Source organism: Pseudopodoces humilis, chromosome 2 (assembly GCF_049639895.1).
Source record: "Pseudopodoces humilis isolate 2021_Gansu_Grassland_sample_001 chromosome 2, ASM4963989v1, whole genome shotgun sequence".
Classification (NCBI taxonomy): domain Eukaryota; kingdom Metazoa; phylum Chordata; class Aves; order Passeriformes; family Paridae; genus Pseudopodoces; species Pseudopodoces humilis.
In genome coordinates this window covers 19229217-19252500 of record NC_142201.1, presented here as the reverse complement: position 1 = coordinate 19252500, position 23284 = coordinate 19229217, and the positions used below count along the sequence as shown (strand labels likewise).

Here is a 23284-nt window from a genome sequence, read left to right as displayed (position 1 = left end):
ACCCAGATTTTCTCTTGGCAGTATCTTCCTCTAGCACCTTCCCCTATTATTTTCTCAGATAGCCATGGAGCCACTTTGGCTACTACATGATAGTAAAGTTGCATAGTTTGTGTTCTGCCCTCTTTACTCCATATAGGAGGACAGAGAAAAGGCCTGAACATTTAAATTTCAGAAACAGATGTTTGCTCAGAGACTTTCCAAAGTGTTGCAACCTCGTTTCTCATCCAAACCAGGACCTTCCCCAGTTGCATAAGATAACAGTGCCAGATTTGGAGGTCCAGCCAACTTGGAAAATCTAGTTGTTGTAGACCAGAATTCCTGGGAGAGTGAATTTTAGCCAGGTTTGAAGTCTGAAGGAAGTGTGCTCTCACGTTATGATGAGTACATGTGAAAATGAGTAGCAGAGTAACCTGATTCCAAGTATCTCTCTTCTTCCCACTTAATCTTCTACTGCTGTTCTGTTGACCAAACCAAATTACAATTGTATTTTTGGTAATGTTCTAGGTAAATAATAATTTCTTAAACATTCTCACCTTCCTTTCCTTATCTTTCTTTTGTCTGTTGCTAATTTTCATTGTTATCTGTCTATTAAAAACTGATCTTAGAAATTTTGGTGGTGTTTTTTTTAAAGAAGCACAATAGTTGCTCTGCATTTGCTCTGTGGACAGGCTTCACATATGTTAACTCAGTAGATGCAAACTGCTCTCAAAAAGCAAAAGCAAGGCTGAGTGCTTCCTGACTTACCAATGTAGATCCAGACCAAGATCTTGACATTCCATGCATGCTTTGAAACTCTTTTTACAACATCCAGTATAAAGTGAAAAGAATGCTTACTGTCTAATTAGCATTGTCTGACAACTATACAACATAAATATTCCTATAATCTTGGCATAAATCCAAGTAGATGAAACCACAGACATGTAATTGAGAAGGACAGTTAAGGATGATGTTTCATTTTGACTCCTTATGTCTATAAAATGATATGATCATTTTCAGAGTCTAAGCTGGAAAAATTAATGCTAAAAACTAGAGGAAGGCAACTCAGTATTGATCACTTTTTTTAAGCTGCTGTCTAGCTTATGATCATGTTGCAGCAACGATTGCGTGAGGCTTGTGCCCTTATTGAAGTGGGAGGTCAGACTAGATGATCATAATGGTCTCTTCTAGTCTTTAAATCTATCAGTCTATGAAAACCAAATGTGAACCCATGCCCTTTACCAAATTAACAGTCTCACGCAAAGCATTGCTTGTCTAAAATAAGAGGATAGCACAAGCAAATAATCCTAATCTACTATATGGGTTGGAAATGCTGTCAAAATAAATGAATGTAAGCTTCTAAAGAAGAGAAATGCTGAGTTGTGTTCTCCTGCCTTATGTCACAGCAGACAAAGAAGAAGAACCCCCCAAGATCATCTTCTAAGTCATCTTCCATAAAAAATTTCTATTAAAAAAGCCAAAAAATAAAACAGATAGCTATCAGGTACAATGATATTTTCAATTCATTTTGAAGTAAATCAACTGCATTTTTCTTATTAAAAATATTATTTTTTCTCCCACTTGTAAACGTAAGCAGTAATTTGAATTTTCCACTCACTCCTTACTGGAAATCTTTGAGACCTGGCCCACTGAAACTGCTGCACGTGCTAAGACACACACTATGGGATAGTATATGTAACAAGTCTTGATCACCATTTATATCAAATCCACCATGACCAAAGCTTTTCAGCAGCAAGCATTGACTGAAGTTTGCATTTCCCTTGATTCTGGTGTAGAACTGATCAGAATAAAGCATATTTTGGGACTATCTCCTGATTCAAAGAACACAACTTTGCACGGTGGAAATTTAGTAATTACCAAGGTTTATTGAGAACAACTACCCCCTTCCCATGATCTCTTTACAAACAGTCAAAATGAAACAGTTCATACATTTCCAGACTCCATTAGTTAAAGTGTGTAACTTAAAGCCACACAGTTACACTGTTGTATATGAGGAATAAAACATCACAAAGCAGAAGAATGATCACATTCTAATTTACTCAAGCCAGCAGGGAAACCAGAGTGGTGTTGACACGGCAGCTCAATCTTTGCAAGCTGGTTGGAGATCATAAACGTACCCCCTCACTAACACACTCCATGCAAACACATCTTCACTGAAATGTTTTCCTCCTAACTCAAAGATGTTATGCTGCATGTGCTCCAGTTATATTTTCACCTCGTCATAGTGACATACCCCATGAACTAGTCCTGTTGCCTCCAGAATGTGTGTCTAACCTATTAAATAAGTTGCCAATCAAATTCAGAATAACTGCCAGAATATCAAGCATGGTTTTGAGCCAGGTTTGGGGTATATGTGAGCTTAATGCTTCCTTTGGTGTTCTTTATTTAAATGGATATGCCAGGTGCACATGGAAAAATTTAAGCTAATTTTTATTCTATGTACTCGCCCTGAAACAGATGACTACTCTTCTGCAGTATTCATGTGATCAACTTTGTATTTCTCTAGCCAAGGAATGGTAACATTTTAATAGGAATGATTGACCTCAAGTCTCAAATGTGCAGAGCCTGACATCTGCACTCTGCATTCCTATGTGTAAAGAAATAACAGCTATGATGTTGATAGACTCCTGGGGACTAGGATTTCTACCTCAACTGATTATAGTATATCACAAGGAAAGACCCATGAGATACTGCCCTGTTAATTAATTGTCCAGGATTATTTTTATTAAAAGTGCAATGAAAATAGCTGCATGGGAAGCCATTATGACTCCAATGATGTTAACTAAGTTGAGTATTGGATATTTCCATATTTCACAGTAATGTCACAGTTTTTTCTTATCTCTATTTAACATGGGACACTGTGGAAACTAAAGGAAATCCAAGCACTTCAAATTCTAGACCACATAAAATCTTTATTAACTGAGAAGGTAATATTCTAGGGAGACCCTCCAATTACACTCGTGTCTCTGCAAAGCTATGCCCTCAAATATACCAAGGGTTCTTGCAATTTTTAAGTACAGTTCTGCCCTTTTGTTTAACTACAGTAATCCCTCTTGTGAATTGCTCTTCAGTCTTCCTTCACTGCTTCTTCTTTTTTGGAGAAAGAGAATTTCATACGTGGGGCCTCTGAGGAAAAATCACAGGACAAGAGCTATATAAATATATATATATAGCTGTAGCAAAAGTTTTCCATTGATACGTACTATAAGTTTGGAAAATAATCAATATATATAATTAAAAACTATTTGCCCATAGCAGGGACCATGTTTATAGAAAACACAGGTCAGTGAAACTTTCATTGCATAGTTATTTTGTTATTGCAACAGAAGTGAAAATTGCATTTTCTCTTAGCAGAGGCGTTCAGACTTGTTAAAAGGATTTTGTTCCAGTTTAGACAGTGACAAAACTGACTATATAGGGCAATTTGGGTTTTTTTCTCAATTAAGCTATTAGAAGATACCCAAACATTAACTTGTTTGATTGGTTGTTAACTCGGTTGGTTGTTTCAGTTCTATTTTTAATAAGTCATTAATGAAAGAATAATAATCAGGAGTCAAGGACCAAGAAGGAATAGATTTAGCATCTGACAACATTAAAAACTAAAACACAGCTTGGACTTATATGTGAGTTAATAAAGGCTTGCAAAAGTTTAACAATATATCTGAGGCCAAAATATATTTGACCAATTGTTTCCTGCCTCAATGCAGGAGTCAAACTGGAAGCTAAAGTGTTAAAAGAGCACAATAAATACCAGACACCCTGAATTTAATGCATGTCATTAAAGACTTATTGTGGCGAGCTAGAAGGCTTATAAAGTCATTCCTTTCCCCATGGGCTAATCCAGTGCAATGAAGGGGGTTAAGGACAACTTGAACTATTGCACAGCTGTCCAGCAGTACCCTAGCTAAATGCACTTCCAGCCTCCCAGGACATGGAATGTATTTAAAACCAGGAGTTGAACATGAGCTCCAGCCCACGAGATGCATAATGTAATCCTGCTCAAGCAAGATCTGGGAAGTATTCATTCCAAAACCTGAAATTCTAAGTTTTCCACATAACTAATGAAAGGCATCTATATGAAAACAAAACAAAAATATTATCTAAAGAACCAAAATTTATGCAGTGCTATTAAAGTCCTGGTTTCTACAGATGTCTGCCTAAACATTTCTGAAAGATGTATTTATTTAAGAGGTTTTATTATGGAAAAAAAATCTGGCTTTAATCAGTCAATACATATTACTGCATTTTGCGGTTGAAAAATTCCATCTTATCTAAGCGGGTATGTGTAAAAACAATTCAGTATTATGCAAAGCTGGCAGGTTTGAAAAGGCAGCTAGATGGGTAAGAAATGGAGAAGGTCAATGTGGTGATTTGATCCGCATTAGGTAATGGTGGTGGAGCTGTCTCAAGCCTAATTCAGCTCTTTCTGCTGGCCTGTAATAAAGCTGACACTTGAGGCAGCTGCACCCTCCTGCTTTTGTTTCTCAGTATAGCAAACAGCACATTGAAGGATATTTATTGATTGCCCTCCTGAGGATATTAATTGTCCATGCAGAGAATGAAGCTGTGAGTCCATCCCCTGGCATAGCTAGGAGGTCTGAACTCAGACTGCTTTGTCTGCCACTAGGCAGCATGTAGCAGTGGGGCTAACAGAGCACCAGCAGCTCCTGTTCCAGAACAGGAGCTCAGACAGAGGGACTGTCTGAGCAGTCCCACTCCAGGGAGGAAACAGGTGCATCTGTGAGCACAACATACACAGCTGTCGCCCTAGTGGCACATTAGGAGTCGTACAGGCACCACTGGTAAAACCATGGGAAGCCAGAGAGCTGCAGCTCTTCCAGAAAATGCCAATCCCACAGTCCAATGTCAGGGTGCATGAGGTGTCACCAAACCAGCTAAGCAGAAGCCCCATTTCTAACATAGGGTGAATTGTATTAATCAAAGCACCACTTACAACTGTGTTTCATGGGGTTTTTTAGTGTTTATGAACCCTCTGAAATTTTGCCAAGAAGCACACCATGAGCTAATCACAACACTCTGGAGCACTCTGCTTTTTCCTCACTGATTGATGGCTCCACCTTTTTCTTGCAGTGAATATAAAGCATACCTTGCAGACTACATACCATCAAAAAGTTGGCATCTGTCCAGTTTGGTGCTCACTCTGTCCCATGCTCATTGCCTTGCAGTGCCATGGTTAGAGCTTGCTCTAGACAGAAGTGTAAATCTCTCGGTTTTCTTCTCCTCATTTGCTCTATTTCCTATTCAGCAAACTAAAACCGTCTACTAGATTGAGTAAATGCCCTGAAGGAAGTTTGGCGTGGGGAACTTGAGTTTCTCACAGTTTTCAAGTTTAGATATAAATTTAACTTTTTTGAGTAGAAGGCTTAAACATTCATCTAAAATTCTTGTCAACCTGACCTGATGATAATACTATTTATTGGTATATTTCTATACAAAGCTTTTGATCAAGCATCAGATCTCACATTTAGGAGTTACTAAAATAATTATTTTAATGCCTTGGATTGGCTACCCAGAATGGAGGCTAGACAGAGTTAGAGAATAAAGTAGGTACTTATTAAAGGCCTTCAACAGATACATCTTGGGCAGTGCAAAAGCCTCACAGAGCCTATATCCAAAATGGACAATGGTGACAAATTTTTCAGGCATTTTTCCTTTTTTTTTTTTTTTCTTCCTTTAACAGCAGCTTTGCTGTATCTTTTAAAGAGATACAAAAGATTAAAATGAATGAAAAAAGATCTAACAATATATTAAAAAATTTTTAAAAAAATATTATTTAAATGATGGAAAAAATCCAGAAAGAATAAAAGCAACCAGTTCAGATTCCTTGATAGCAACCTGTTTATATTATTCATGCATGTGGAGCATTTATAATGTGTTAAACATTAATTTCACAATAAACATTGTAAAACTGCCTCCTATATATTATTTTAAATGCAGTTCCCTGTAAGGAATATGACGTGTATTGGGTTGTCTGCAGTACATACACATTTAGAAAAAAATACACTCTTTCAAATGGAAATGCCACATTTACAAGGAACAGTACTGTTTGTTCAGAATTTGCCATTACTTTATTCTAACTCTGTTTAGCCCCTGTTCTAGGTAGCCAGTCCAAGGCATCAATCTTTGGCTCAGATTTCAGGTACAGAGCTGTTATAATATTTAAATTTTTTTACTTTATAATTTGCTAGGGATAAAACCAGATAGAAACATTAAATAATCTTAATAGAATTACATATTTGGGGACTTATTAAAAGAATGTGATGGTGGTGAGCTGAGCTTAAATTAAATGGAGAGTATAAATTGCAAGGTACAGCTTATGACTTGGAAGCAGATTTTGTTTCATATTTCTGTCATAGTCAGGTGAAGTTTCTGCTCTGACTTGCCTAGTCTTTATTGCCAATACTTTCTCAGAGATCAAGATTTCAAATACACTAACCACCACCACTACCACCAAAGAAACCAACCCACCCCAGACCTAAAAAAGACAAAAATTGAACCAAAACAGCAACAAGCCCTCCACAAGTTTTAGCTGGAAACTGAAAGTTCTGAGTATATTTTAAATAGGGATGGACTAGAAAAATAACCATGAGAAATTCAGCACCTATTTTTTCCCTTCTATTTTGCAAGTGATTAAGCATACCAAGAAGATACTCAGAAAGCACAAGTATCATCTTCTCTCATTTAATGTACAATACTAAAGGCTTTTCCTTCCCTTACCTCAACCAAATCCTTTCCCAGACATCCCAATCTCCCTCACTACTCCTACTTCCAAAACATGCTGATAATTTTGCTCCATTTTTTCTGGTCACACTGTGACCTGTCCAGATGCCACTGCTACAACACGCCCCTCACCTCCTGCTAGACTTTATGAACCTGAGTTGAACTCAGTTTCTGGCTCTTGCTTTGCTGGCAGGGTATGGTGCCAAGAATTTCTGGGGGGAAGGTATGAAAGTAATGTGGATGCTCAAGAAAATGCTCAGGGGGTGAGGGATGCATGTTACAGACAGCAAAACTGCCGAAGAAATAACTCCTTTCCCTGCTAAGATACTATTTTTCACTCCCTAATACAGTGCACTTTCCCAAAGTAATGAAATCATCAATTCAATGTTAATCCAACTATGATTTGAGAGGCCAATAATGCAGGGATACATTATTTTTCAACAGTCCTCAGTAATGTATATGCAATGATTAAAAAATCAAACCAGCCAGAAGCTGGTTCCATTCCATGTGGAAGCCACAGCAGACGTGCATGTTCACTTACCTCAGCTTTGCAAGATGATCACAGACATATTTCACTTTACTAATGTGAATTAATCAATTTGTATCAACTAATGAGTTGCTCATGCTAGTATGAACAATTGCATGAGGACAGTTCAAAGTAGTGAGTTTTAGCTCAAGAAGGTATATTTGCAAGTACTCTTGTAGTTCAATTTTACTGTGCTCCTATAATCACTTGCAGCATGCCTGACCATAAAACATAGCTCAAGCCAGTTCTACTTCATCAATAATTGAGATCCCATGACTATATACTGAACATTGTTTTCTGTTTTTTATTTCTGATTACACAGTTTGAAAAGTAAAACTGGAATAAAACTTCTGTGATTTAAGAATTAGTGGATTGTGTCAGAATATTTGTGATATCACCACAGAACTCTGGTCGCATAAGAAATTTAAAAAATACATTAAAAAAAAACCTTCTGCTGTAGTTTGCAAGGTGACAGATCATATCATATGAAATCAAAGGATATTTTTAGGGAAAAAAGTGCAAGTACAAGCCCAGATATGTGCATCTGTAAGATTTCAAACTCACAAGCACAGGTCTGTTTCAATTTCTAAAACATTATTTTGTACTCTTCTGAGTTTTCTTAATAGAGAATAAAACATCTGAATCCACAGTCTCTTTTCTATAAGAACAGCAAGTGACAGGTATAGCCCAACCTTTTATTAACATCTTCAAAAATTCAGATAAATCATCATAATTTTAAAGGGCCATTTCCCTAGCACCTCTTCTTCATCTAAAATGCCAAATGCAAAAATGGTGATGCTCTAGAGGTGTGAGTAATTAAGCAAATGCCAGATTCTGCACCTAGGACAGAGCAAGCCAGGTTGTGTGTATAGACTGGGGAACGAGAAGGGGGAGAGCAGTGCCGTGGAAAGGGACCTGGGGGTCCTGGTCAATGGCAAGTTGAACATGAGGCAGCAGGAGGCTGCCCTGACAGCCAGGAGGGCCAACCCTGACCTGGAGGGCATCAGGCACAGCATGGCCAGTGGGCAAGGGAGGGGATTGTCCTGCTCTGCTCTGCCCTGGGGCGGCCTCACCTCCAGTGCTGGGGGCAGTTCTGGCCATCACAATATAAAAAACCCATCAAGCCATTGGAGAGTGTCCACAGGAGGACCACAAGGATGGTGAAGGGCCTTGAGGGGAAGCCGTATGAGGAGCAGCTGAGGTCACTTGTTCTGTTCAGCCTGGAGAAGAGAAGGCTGAAGGGAGACCTCATTGTGGTCATCAACATCCTCATGAGGGGAAGCAGAGGGGCAGGTACCAATCTCTTCACTCTTGACCAACAACAGGCTTTCAGGGAACAGCATGAAACTGTATCAGGAGAGGTTTAGTTTGGATATCAGTAAATGATTTTTCACCCTGTTCCATTTTCACAATGGAACAGGCTCCCCAGAGAAGTGGTCACAGCAGCAAGTTTGACAGAGATCAACAACTGTTTGAACAATGCTCTCAGGCACATACACAGTGGGATTGTTGGGGTGTCCTGTGCAGGACCAGAGTTAGACTCAATGATCATTTTGGGTCCCTTCCAACTCAGCATATTCTATGATTTTATGATCTTTGAATGATTTGCAAAGAATCTTAGGATGATTCATCTTATCCACTCCAACATACCTAAACTAAGGATGCAAAATTGAGCTAGTCTTACATGGCCTGCTGATCATCTTTACATTAGATGGGATAACAGTAGTAAAATGTAGAAATACCTTGCCTGAACCCTCCCATATAGCTTTGCTTATTTTTCTGTAAACATTGTAATATGGTTACTATACGACAGGCATTCAGGTAATGAAAAATAAATGACCTTACGTTTTGCTGAAAAAAATAGCAATTTAGAGAGAAGTGCAAATATAATTATTCCTAGAGAAAGAGAGAGATCTTAACATTTCATTTGACACATTTACATAATGTGACCAATTTATACAGACTTCCTCCAGACAAATTATTCATCTGATTTATGACAGCCTTTGAAGTTTTGCCTACTATCAAGGCTACCAAACTTTTTCTGCTGAAAACATGAGTCAATGCTAATTATATAAGTAAGCTTTTCATGGCACTTTGGGAAGACAGAAAAACTGCAAAGCACATGGAATCTCAACTTGAGGCCTTCAATTAATTTAGTTTGATTTTGATCTCAGAGGAAGTTTTCTTTAGAAAAAAGATATGAACTTCATTTACCCAGTGCATTATTTCATGTCTATATTTTATATATCCATTGTTTCTGAGAGATGAGCCTGCAGACTTTGTGAGAAACACCTTCTCTTTAGCCATACAAAACATACACAAAAAGGCATGCATCTATACAGGTGCTCATACACACTCTGTAAAGTGAAAAAATGAGTGTAAGGGGTGTAGAGAGAGAACAGAGCATTCTCTGGTGCTTCTGCACGTGGTCATCAATAGCACTTTGAGGTCACACAGTACTGATTGAGCCTGATTTCATGTACAACAACTTTTTAATTTCCTCCTTTTTTCATTGACTGATGTAAGATCTCTTCTCCCTGGATAAGTGAAGGCTCCAAGGGCCTCATAAGAATATTCCTGTACTTAAAGGGCAGCTACAGACTGCCTTCACAAGCAGCCACATAGAGAAGATAAGGAGCTACAGGTACAAGTTAGACTAGGAGAAATTTCACCTCAATGTAAAAAAGACATGTTTTACAGTGAGAACAATCATTTACTAAAATATCCTCCCCAGGGGCAAGGGAGAGTCCTCATCACTGGAAGTCTTCAAGATGCAGTTGGACAGATAGTCTACAAAGTCATCTAGGCTCCCTTTTACATGAAAGGTTGAAACAAACCATCTTGGGGGGTCCCTTCCAAAGTGTGGTGCTCTACAATTGATGATTTATTAACCACTCCTGTTAAAGACCTGTATCTACAGTTCATTAATTTAAATGTGGCTCTGTGTGCTTTTGCATGGCCGTGTGTGTACACATGGAAGTCTTTTAGCAAACACTCCAGTGAAATCAACCTATAGGCTAGCTTGGATTCTCATTCTAGCTCACTGAGCTTCATGGCTGTATTTTGAGCTGATTTTCCCAGTCTGGAACTATTTCAATTATGCAATTGTTCCCTGATTTTGAACACTACAAAGCCATTAACAGTTAAAAGTGAATTACGTACAGGAGAGGAGAACCGACGTGTCTCTAATTCCTACTGGCCTGGTCCACACTTTCCTCCATCTCCAGATGCTTGGAAAACAAAACTTGGCAAGGCTTGCAAACCCTCAGAATGTCAGGCTCTCCTAGAGTGGGGGCCTTTGACTCCTCAGTTCTGTACATGAGCTGGTTCACCCTGTGCCCAATATTGCCTGTGTAACTACGTCAAGAGAGGTTCTATTCTGTAAATTGCTTTTACACTCTGATAGGAAAAATGTTTGGTTTTGGTAAGCCTTTCACTTTGTTGTATCTGTGTATGCAGGAGATGGGACCTACATTTTGAAAATCACATATTCTAGATAATATCATTTCATATTGAAATGACAATTCCATTAACTTCCATTTTTTTCATACATTTTTGCCAGAGCAGGATATGCAATATCCTATTGCATATATAAAACTAGCTCTTACCCATGATTTTTGTAATTAATAAGTAATTTATTTTACTTTATAACTCAATATCTCTGTTTTCTTTGTTTCCATATTAATGTATTTGTTCCTAAAGTTAACGGTGATGCAAATCTTCTAGTCTTTGTTTCCATAGTAACCACCTTACTTCAACAGAAAGAACCAAATCACATGCCAAATACACCAGGCCCTAAAATGCTTTAAATTTCTCATTTAACTAATTAAAAAAAACCTGATAAAACAAAATTTCTTAATAGAGATAAAAGAGTAATAATGCCTATTTTGTTCTTTCCCAATATGAATTTCAATTCCTTTTACAAGAAAAAAACATCCTGGTCCTTACTTTATCCTGATCCCTAAGATCAAATGCCTTCAAAGGCTACGCTAGTTTTCCTACTGAGTCAATGCTCTTTGAATGAGTCATCAGAAGCCAGTAAAGTTAAAAAGGCCTTTCCCATTATGGATACTAAATGCTGGTAACATTTTTGTTCAGGTAAGTAATATGGGTGCTCAAAAAAATGATTATTAGTTGTTTGTTAGAGTGGTGTCAGCTGTTTCTCAAACAATATATACATGGTTACTGAAGACAGCAAAGATTCCTAAGTTTGACATACAGAGAAGTATGTTGCCCTTGCCACAGTCCATTGATATGTGACCAAAATGAAAACTTACTGGATGAACATTCTCAATTCAGACTTCTAAAACTAACCCCTTAGAAATGTGTTACAAAAAAAAAAACAAACCAACCCCCCCAAAAAACCCCATAAAATCTGCCTTGCTGCTGAATGTAATTTTGAAACTGCATGTCTGAAAAAAGAAGATTTCAATAGATCTTGATAGGTTTGTCCAGACCTTTAAGGTTGTCCATTCTCATTATTAAATATGTGCTGTGGTACATCTTCACTGTATGACACTAGCTGCTGGGTGCTTTTCAAAGTAAATAGAAGTCTGCTTTGTTTCATTTTGCAGAGTTCCCTAAAGGTAACCTCAGAAATGTCTTAGGTACAAATGAAATTTGTACATCAAAAATGCTTTTGAGACTCAGGGTCAAACAACTGGCACAAAAATCAAATGTGAATGGAAGAAAGGAAAAGGAAATGGAAGGGAATCATAGTAAAAGCAGTGGATTTCACAACTTGGTGATTTTCTTTAAGCAAACTCTGTATTTTGGAAAAACATCTGTTAACCCTGACAACTGCATAAAAGGCCCCATGGATCCTGTGGACAAGGAGCTGGCCATGTGCTCTCACAGGAAAGGTGGCTGTTGTTGCCTTGAAGGTGTTTAAATGATGAAAAGGTTGCACAAAGGGGCTGCGAGTTTCTATCCTTGAAGACAGTCAAAATAGCCACTAGGCAACCTGCCCCCATTGTGAAAAGAGGCTGCTGACTAGATAACTTCCAGAGGCCTCTTTCAAACTAAATTATTCTCTAATTCTGTAATTAAGACAATTATTTTTACAAATCATAAATATTACTGAAATTCTGAAAATCGACAGATAATTAGTTGAGCCATAAATAATTTTTATATAAAGATCTTAATGAAATATATTTTAGAAGTTAAGTTTACCATATATGACTTATGATACAAGTGACAATGTTTTGTACATTTGACTGCACTATTCAAAAAGTATGCTGTAGACCATGAGTGAATAATATGAATACATAGCTTTTTCTATTACCTTCATTTAATCTACTCCTTGAGTTTTTATCTTCTGCATGATCTCATGCTCCAGTGAATAAAATTATTTTTGGGTAGTGTACAGTTACAGAAACGTCACACTTTTTCTGCTTCACCTGGATTCTTTGACAAAGAACAAGACTGTAATTTATTAAGGGATGTTTTCAGTTTTCAGTGCACTTGTGAGAGGTAAAAAGATCCAGAACAAGAACTGCAAGGCATCTTCAAGCTTATCTATGTCATGTACTCTACCAAATAGAGAAATCTGATTTATTTTCCTCCATTCAGCATTGATTCTAACCAGGGGTGGGAAAACTGCTACTCTTTTTTCAGGACTTAGTCTGGCAGCACATGGCATCAGACTGTTGTGGTTCAGTGCTCCTGGGCTGAGCTAACAGGGATGAAAGTTTCAAAGAGCTTTAAATTAAAAACCCATTAATGGAGAGGACAGATTCAGACTTGCATTTACTTGCTTGATATGAAAGCTGTAGGGCAAAAGGAAGATAAAGCTTTAAAATATGTGTGGATTACTTTAGACAGAAGTACAAAAGAAATTAACATAATTTAGTCCTGTACAGTGTTAGAAAACTGTAAAGACAGAACCACCTACATGAATTACAATGCTTATATAAAACTTATGCCTGCTTCTCAGTTTTCCCTGAATAGCCAGGCTGCCCTGGTTTTCTCTCCCCCATTAAATTGTGCCTTTTTTTTTTTCTTTCCATGGTCAAAAATGATACTTAGCTGAAGTGAAATCCTTAAATCTTTTGAGGGTATACAGTATGGTCTCCTAATTAGGACATCCTGTAGAAACACAGTTTTAAAAAAGACTGGAGAAAAGGGAAAGAAATACTACATCATACTTTGTACTGAAATAATGACCCAATTAAATAAAAATACAAGCTAAAAATTGCATGCTCTTCATTTTTCCCTAGAGGTCTTGCATAAGACCTCTTTAGCATAAGGCTAAATGCATTTTCAGTTTAGTTGCCCAGATTTAAAAAAATGGTGTGTTATTCTGCATCAGAGCTGTAATTAGTCATTTTGATAATAACAATGGAGTTTATAATTTCACACCAGGCTGATCATCACTTGAAACTATTTATTTCAGCTCAGTACATCCCCTGTTAATTGGAATGTTTTGCTAGTGGTGTGTTCCCATTAAGATACAGTCTTGTCATTATGGCCATTAGGTTTGACCTCTTCTCTTGAATCCAACCCAGGAAAGAGCCATCCAGAATCCATGCATATGGATAGCTGGATTCAGACATACTAACATCTTAACGTCTTGTTCCTCTGTGAGTTATAGGTGAAATAAAAGAATTAGTATGCAAAATGTTGCAATCTCTCTTGCATGACGTCAGATTCGGCAATTACTGTGGTCATTCCTGGCCTTAGAAAGCAGGGAATTTACAATGTCGGCCTGCAGCAAGTTTTAAAAAGTAGTTTTGCTATACACAATGGGCTAAATCCAGCCATTAGTTGAATGTTAACAACCAGATGATTTTGAGAGATGTAGCTCAGTCCATAACTTATCCTCAACTATTTAGAACATGTTTCAAACTTTTTAAAGCTGTTACTTATATCAGCGGGGATTGTAGTTTCATCTATGATTATGTATATTTGACGTTTCCCATTATTAGATCCTTATTTCACATACTGCAATGTCAAACTTCAGTTGTATCAGATTAAATTTTCCAGTCGCAGTATTTCTTTGGCCTGATTTTATTTAATTTTCTTTTTTATAGAAATGTCAGATAAAACCACCAGCTAATTTCACATAACAAGTTACAGAAAATACGCTGCCATCAATGGTAAAAAGTTGTACTCTGCTGCTTCAGTGCTTTGAAATCTGGACTTAAATTTTGCAGGAGATGTTTTTGCGCCAGGTGTATGCCTTTCTGCCTTCAGCTGCCAGTACTTCCAAATTCAAACAAGATCTGAAAAAACTGTACATCACTGTGTTGCAAGAAAAAATTCTGAAGACTGACAACACTAGCTGAGCTCCAGACTCCCAGCTGACCAGATGGGATGTGCACTATCATGGTACAGGTCAGGGCTACACAAACTCACCCACAATATCCTTGTAATGACTTCTCCCACCTGATGACCTAAGGCAGGGTCATATTCTAGATCTAAAAGCAGAGTTTGTCTCTCCTGTGCCCCCAGTTCCCCTCCCATTGAGATCACACTTGTTAATGCAGAGAACTTCAACTGAAAATTGAAATGAAATAAGTACCTTAAGTTAGAAACATGGAAAGGAGTATGACAAATACATGGGATTAGGCAGACTAGCAATGGATAAAAAATGCTCCTGATGAGGCTAGATTGGAAGGAGATGCTGGGAAGAAATGGGGATGGGTAGCTGGAAAAGCAGAGGGAGCAAAAAGTCACCATGAAAAAGGGTGCTGAGACTGGGAGATGGGTGAGCTGGAAGCCTCTCTGGAAGTACAACCAGATGAGAGCCTCATATGACAGAGTAAAATAACAACATAGATACTGGAAATGACAACCCTAGGAATGAAAAAGAAGCAGAGATGGTGGAAAGAGAAGGTAATGGGAAGAAAAAACAGCAGAAGAAGGACCAAGGAAAAGTCAGCATAGTGTGATGAGAATATACAAATGGGAATTACTGTGTTGGGTAAAGAGCTGGGAAAATAAAGCCTTGCAGGGTAGAACCACTAGGGCAAGAGACCAGAGAGGGCAGAGTCCTAAGCAGAACAGTGGTCTGTGGGATGGCAGGGGCTTACCGAATATAGTTGAGCATCCATGGAGGTCCGAGCAGTCTGGGAACCAAAGGAAAAGGTTCAGAATAAATACAGATGAAGAAGCAGGAAAATACTAATCTCAGGACATGGATGCTGAGCATGTACAACTGGAAAAAGATCTGAGCAGGCAAGGAGACTGAGACTGGGTGTCAGGAAAGAGGAAGACCATGTCTAAGGAAGGAAGATGGGAGTTAGAAATTAGACTTCATCAGAGGAAAAGGCCTCTAGGTGAATAATTTAGCAGGACTCTGAGTGGGTTTATTTTACAGGGAAAAAAGATAACTTTATAATAAATCTCAAATGATCCCTATGATATCAGCTATGTTTTCCCATTTCGCAAAACTTTTCCATCTGCCAGGAGATGTGTAATCATATATTACAACACAGTCACATAAATGAGACCAACAGAGACAACTGGTCTCTCACCAGAGAGTCTGGTTTTATTGTTTCTCACAAATCTTTTTGCAACCTTGGGAGTACTTCTTATGCTCAAAATGTGAGAAGTAAAACCCAGAAATGGTCCAATGGCTGTCTTTGGAAATGCTGCTCTTTTGTAGGCACTTTAAAAGGCAAACATCAAAGGATACTTTACTCTTCTAAATTATCAGCTTGTGATTTCTATGAGTTTTGCCATTGATCTGATTTAGGTAGGATTTCACCCTTTCATTGTTTGTAAAGGAAACAGAAATAAAGCACTTGTAATCCAGCTTTTAATTAACAAAAGACTGCGATGTTAATGTGATTATTTGGGCTTTCACTTGCTAAGGATACCACAGTGTAAAGATCTAAACTTTGATCTCTTTTGCAGTTTTTTTTTAAATTTTCTTTTCTGACATTACCAATCAAAGAAGTTAAAGTGGTTTCATTTCCCATAATCCCATTCATTTCCCTTAATAGAATAATTTCAAAAAATGTGATTTTTCACTTCTATGGTTTAATCCCAGCTGTCGTCTAAGTACCAGCAGCCAGGTTGGACAGGAGCTCAAGGATCATGTGGTCCAAACTTTCCTGGCAAAAGCACAGTCTAGACAAGATGGTCCAGCACCCTGACCTGCAGAATCTTAAAATTGCCCAACACTGGGGAGTCCAACACCACTTCCCTGAGGAGATTATGCCAATTGCTGATTGTGAAAAATTTCCCTTTCATGTCTAATCAGAATCTCCCCAACAGTAACTTGTACCCATTACCCCTCATTTTTCCATTGGACTGCTCGTAAAAAGAAGTCTCTATCCTCTTTGTAGTCACCTTTTAAATACTGAAACATGATGATAAGGTCTGCCCTAAGCCTTCTTTTCACTAGGCTAAACAAACCCACTTAGCTGGAGTGAAATCCTTAATTCTTTTGAGGATATACAGTGTGGGTCTCCTAATTAGTCCATCTGATAGAAACCCAACTTAAAAAAAGACTGGAAAAAGAGTAAAGAAAGACCTTGTTTTAGACTAAGCACTAAGTAAAAACAAGTCATCAGCGTGTTATAACATTATTCTCACACTAAATCAAAAATTTGGTACTGTACCAGCCTGACTCTGCCAGCTGGTTTTAGAGATATTTTAGTATTTAACACTTGTCATATGTAAAAGGTGAAATGTTCTCCTCCAATACTTTTATTCAGTGCTAGCCATTTCTCTTGCCCTGCTAGATATTGCTGTTTGCTCAAGAAATAAGTCATTGTCTGGAGGAAAAACTGGTTTTGAAAACAAAATTCATATGCCTGACTTAACCCACAGAAAGAAATCCCAGAAAATCCCAATTCTCTTGTGAAGAAAATACTTCGGCATAAAAAGATTTATCACTTCTTTAAAAGATATAAAAATGGCCTAGTGAGAATGCTTTTTAAAGAAACAGGTTTATAATGCCACCTTCTTATTAGTCTTAAGGAAGAAACATTCCTGACTGGTAACATCCAGAAAAGAAAAAATAGAAGTCATTATGGGAGCTGCATTATTTTGAACACAGACTGGTAGGGAAAAAAAACCCTACAGAGCAAGTTTTTCAAGTAAGTTATTTCTTAACTTTTAATCCCAGGAGTGATGTTTATTCTATGGCCTTTGCCACTTCACATCACTGAATAATTCAGTTTTTTCATCTATAAAATAAATATTGGCTTAACTCTCTTTCATGACATGATAGAAACTGGCCTCAGGGCAGTACCCAGAAGCCTTCCACACCCACTCTCCATGTACTCAGACTTGCTGGTTTTCATGAGGTGGGAACTGGCACTACAAATGTCCTGGCAGCCTTTACATGTTTGTTCTCCCCATTGAATGGGACTGGTTATACACAAATAATACAAACAGCATTGAATATGAGGAGTCCTGTAGTCTCTAATACAATGCAAGGCCAGTTTAAGAAATATGGGTTTGTCCTCACCACTACCCTAATCCTGCTGGCACCACTCTGTGCAGCTACACTGTAAGCCAGGTGTGGGTTAAAGCTCTGGAAGAAAGTAGGAAATAAGAATTATCCTTTAAACATGGATAAGAGATCTAGTTTGCAACATCTCTACAGACACTTGCAGCAGAAAAACTGAGGAGTTGATGAGCTGTGACAGAGGGGTAAGAGCGAGGTGCTGAAGGGTCAGAAATTGCCAGGCACTCTTCATGCCAAGGGCAGCATCTCTTGGATTCACTACAAGGTAATCCTGACGCACTAGGTTCCTTTAACACTTTAAAATACACTTACATAGATCACTATTTTCACTGATGATGTGACACTAAAAGGAGAGAAATTTACTAATAAAAAATGAAAAGTCAGCACCTGATACTACATGTGATTATTAAAAAAAAAGGAAGGTAATAGAGCAACTGTAAAACTGTTGCCACTTTTCAGGAAATCTCATGTTGAGGTGTGTGATCATATCTCTTTGGTCAAACATTATTCAATTTGCAAAACAGCCAGTCAACTCCATATGCAAATTAATGTTACTTACTCATTAAATCTGATAATTTAATGACACTATTTATTTATTTTGGACTAGCCTGACAATTTCTACTATGAATGTCTTTCTTCCCTTCTATTTTAAAGTTTCATATGTGGCCAAAAGGTTTGCTCTACTTCACATTACAAAATAAATGCTGTCATTTACTGACACCACTAATTTCACATGACGACTGGGAATGTATTGATTATGGGATGAATATATACTTGTGTTCAGGAAATTGAATTATGAATGCAGGTTTCCTTACCTGGCCTGCCATGGCACTACAGAGTGATACTGCCACAGCTCCTGAATTTTCAGCAAGTTCTGGACTCCAGGGTGGGGTTAGTTCCTTGGTGAGAAAGAAATTAATTGATACGGATAGAGTTTATGGCATCCTCGCATCCTTTATTTACGGTAGATGCAATTTTAAAGAGAGGAAATAGATAGCAAAGTCAGTGTGTGGTATGTGACTCAGAGACTGGTTCTGAAATTCCAGAAAAGAAAAAATATAAAAAACCTACACTGTTTTCCAGAATAGAGGAAGGACTCTGTTTAAGCCCATTTCTCCAGACAGAGAAAAACTCTTAACTTTATCTGCCTTACTTTTTTTTTCTTTCTTTTTTTGGCAGCTAGTGATTTTATTTCAAATGTTATTAAAATAACTTTATAACATGCCATTGTTAAAAGGGTCATTCTTGCTCTCACCCTTTCATCAGCACTGCAGCATGTGGGAGCATATGGCCAAGTACATCAAAATATTAATCTTACTGAAAGCAAATCCTTCTCCAAGGTGCGTGATTGTAACAGCCAGCACCAGTGAGGAGGTGGATAACAAGCTATCATGAAACAAGTAGTGAAACAGAACCATCTTTCCTATTAATGAGGTCTCAAATTACCTGAAGTCACTCACAAAACTTCTCTAAGTGACAATTTCCTCAGAAGTTTCCAGAGCCTACACTATTTTCTTTAGGCTTATGGCTGTTGAAAGTCTTGCAGCCCTTCTGAAAACTAAGCAACTTTTACTTAGAAATGTTATTGTTTAGTTTTTCCAGATGCCTTGGATTTGAGGGACACATTACCAAGTCATAGATTAAACAACCAAAAAACCCAAACAAAACAAAAACAAAAACTAAAAGCCCATTGGAAAATGTAAAGGGTAAGTTAAATTTCAGGTACTCAAAAGTATATTATTTGAATGGTATAATAGTTAATTTATTTTTCTGGATAAGTAAACCACGGCTCTAGAATAGTGAGTATACTCAGAACACCTGTCTCGAGGTCATTCAGAAAAATTCAGAAACTACAGAAATCTTTTAAACAGCTGCTCCCTGGAAAAAAATGGTTCCAACTAATTGTGTTGAATTGTACTGGTGAAAAAGGGAAGAGAAGGGAGTGAAAATGTAGATTTTAGCATTCTAGAGGGAGGTAATATACTATGGATAGTGAAGAAAACCCCTGTTTCCAACATGGTTTCATTTAAATTCAACCTTCTCTCTAACTTTGACCTGTCTATAATACTTCAATGCAGCTATCATCCACATCTAAAATAGCTGCAAACTGAATCTCTAACTTTAAAGAGAGACAGAAGTCTTAGATATGCTGAAGTCCTACAAATTTCATTAAATTCTTTTTGCTGAATGGGAGAGTGAGAGCTCTGTTACTGATTCTGTTGAGGAGGAAAACCACGGTGTGAGGTGAGCTGACCCAGACATGTACCCCGGACACATCCCCTGTGCTGCCCAGCTGCTTGCCCAGCTGGTAGCCTATGCAAAAGGGAGAGGTAGTGAGGACATCCACAGTTCTTCAAGAAAGCACAGCAAGGAAGGAAAACTGAACCCATGGGGCATGAGAAGAAACTGGATTCATTCAGGGCTTTAATCGAGGAAGAAGCTGCTCTGTTTGTAGCTGTGGCCCTGCTGCCCACACAGCTTACTTTGTAATGCACTTGCCACTTTTCCAGACTCCAGCCTGGACTGGGGCTGGGTTATGAACACCAGGAAAGGAGCTCTAACCTCTGGCCACAGGAGAAGTAAAAGCAAAGGATAGATTCTCGTCTAAATTCCTGAGCATTGACTACTCTCAAGGCAGAAAGTGTGGTATTGAGCCCAGCTGGAAAGTGCTGCAGTAAATGCTGGTTTTATCCCAAAAATACTGCAGGGTGCCACTATAAATAATTGCATAGTACACCAAAATAGATATGATCCTGTATGCTATGCATTATTACAAGGCATACTTCACTGCAATGTTACAATATGCTACTGCAGTATCACTAGCTGCAACAGGATAAGTAAAAGCACAATTTATGGCCTGGAAAGGATTACAGGCAAGTATTACAGTGAATGCAGCTTTACATTTTTAGCACTTTTTTTGTATTAGCACAGTTTCACACTCATATTTACAATATTTGTGTGCCTGACAAATCTGGGAAATGCGTTTAAATGAATGACAAAGGTCTAAATTATCAAAACAATGCATTTAGATCTATGGACCAGCACATTTCCTCTAAGCACTTTTAAAGAAGGTTCACGAGAACTGTTCTATCCTACAGAGCTGTTCTTTAGCTAATTCCTTTCAAAGTATGATGCCAAGCACTTAATCAGTGAATTCATCAAATCTTGGTAGGGAGACATTACCATTTGTGATGATAATGCCCCATTTTTAAGTTGCAGGTGGGAAAGAGCTTTTTTGCCGCCTCTTGGAATGGTTCAGAGGACTTAGGCTGGAATTCATCAGGCTGGATAAGCATGTACTCACTCATATAATTATTAATTCCTTCATAATTATAAGGATTGTTATTCAGCACCAGGAATCCATCTGAACTACACCACTCTACGACATGCAAAATCCAAAAATAAGCTTAGAAAGTAAATAAATAGACAGGTAATCAATTAATATGCTAATTATCAACACACAAGAAAGGACCAAACACAAAATTATAAGCCTGCTAATACCTCTTTCCTTCTTCAGTGTATGAGACATTTATCTGTAAATAAAATATCACCAGTGAATAAATGTGAAACTAAAAGAAATTTGTAGTAATTAAAAGCAGAGCTTAGCACTGAAATATTCCCTCCAGGGACACTTATTCAAATACTGTCTTTTTTAAATGATAGAGAATTTAGGCTAAAACGTAAATAGTGATAATTATCCATAGCTCACAGATGACTAATTGATTACTGATGAGTGATAGTTGGTTAAAATTAAACTAATTTATCAACTTTATATATAAGTATTATAGAGCATGCTTTTAAAACCATAATTCATGATTAGAGAACTGTCCAAAATGTTTATAAGCCAAAAAATCATGAAACTAACATTTAGAATTTTTCCCTAAAGTTTTTAATACTTTGTACATTGTTACATGGTGGATCCAAAGCTGAAATTAGTGATTGGTTTTGAAATACCTGTGATAAGGCAATCGATTTATAAGAAAATGAAGTGACATACTTCATTCTTTCCACTGTCTCCTGCTACAGAGTGGTGTCCCATATCAGAAGTCTGCTCTGCTGGGTACTGTATGAATACATGACAAAAATGTAGGCTCACCCAAAAAGTAGCTAAACATTTCAAGCAAAGAGCCTAGCATTAAAAGATCAAAAACTGATGCCATCTTTTGCTAACATTATTTTAAAATTCCTTGACGTGTGACATTCTGAAAAAGCAAAAATTCAGACTTCACTGCTTTGGAACTGCTGTCTTTGAGCCTGATGTGACCTTGCCCTGAAACATTGAGCATTGTTCTAGGTAAGAGGATTAAATATGAAAAATGGTTATTTATTTGGAAAATTGCAGCACTGAGACAATGTCAAGATCAAAGGAGAAGCAGCGGCAAAGAATCACCATATAGGCTGTTCAAAGGAACCCTGGGAAACTCAGGGAACATCAAAACAGAAAGACACTAAAGTGATGGCAAAGTAACATGGCTGAATCAATACCTGGAACTCACAGTTCTGACAGCAGTACCTTGGAGAATGAGGAACAAAATGAGCTGAGAATTGAATTAATGAGGAAGCAAGAGTAAAAGCCTGTATGGGGAATGATCAGTGTATAGACAAGCAAGAACATGAGCATGTGAGCACCTGCATGAGAAAATGAAAGGCTAAAGACACGAGAAACATCAGCCTGTCTGAAAACATTGTTTTAGATAAACACATACATATTCATACACAGGTATATAAAAATATATCTACCTGTGCATGTCTGTATATATACAGACACACATACAGACACTTGTCAGTGCCAGCTCAAAAATATCTTACCAAATTAAAAAAAGTAAAAAAAACTCCTGTGAATGTCCCATTCTATGGATGTCCCATTCTTGCAAGTGTTCAAGGCCAGGTTGGATGGTGTCCTGAGCAACCTGATTTAATTGGGAGGCACCTCTGCCCACGGTGGGTTCAGAGGGTTAGGTCCTTTCCAACTCAAGTCCTCTTGTGATTCCATGAATGCAGATTGATCAGCCCACGTGACTGCCTGTTTTTCTGCAGATTGCAATAGTTTTTCTTCTTGATTCAAGCTGTGTTTGCTTCTCCCCAGATCTTTTGCCTTCAGACCTTGTTCCTGACTGATCTCAACCGCAGTAAGCTAAAGCCAAGCATGCTACTGAGAAGCACAGCCTGAGTGTATAGGATGCTGAGATATGACTCTCAGAGAGATGTCAAGCCTCCCAAATGGCAGTAAAGGTCATAGTGTCAAAAATTTTAAAAATTAGTTTCTTAGATGCACATTATCTGAGAGGAAGTCTTAAAGAGTAGTAGATAGATGGGGGTAAGGAAACAGTTGTCATGGTTGAGGAAGGAAGGAAGCCAATGTGGGTTAAAGAACAAAAGAAAGTGTGGGAGCAGAGGGAGGCAAATGAGTATGAGAGAAACCACAGCTGGCTGAATGTATTCTAGCAAAAAAATGAATGAAGATTGTAGAGCTTTATAAGAATGATGTCAGAAAGGTAACTGAATACACTGGTTAACTGAATACACTTGTCAGAAACTTCATGAGATAACCAAAACCAAGAAGTAGCCTTTAGTTTTTACATTTTCTATTGGCCCCA

General features: G+C 37.8%; 1 protein-coding gene across 7 annotated transcripts in view; it reads right to left on the bottom strand.

Annotated features, from left to right (window-relative positions):
- The window catches only part of MID1 (midline 1), a 238100-nt gene that overhangs the window by 45152 nt on the left and 169664 nt on the right, over nucleotides 1–23284 (bottom strand). For 6 of the 7 annotated variants that reach the window (XM_088051778.1, XM_088051779.1, XM_088051775.1 and 3 more), the window contains one exon: nucleotides 18503–18586. The exons of the other annotated variant lie outside the window; for it this stretch is intronic. In XM_088051778.1, the coding sequence (XP_087907904.1) occupies nucleotides 18503–18586 (84 nt within the window). The remainder of the gene's footprint in view (nucleotides 1–18502; nucleotides 18587–23284) is intronic. 7 annotated transcript variants of the gene reach the window in all.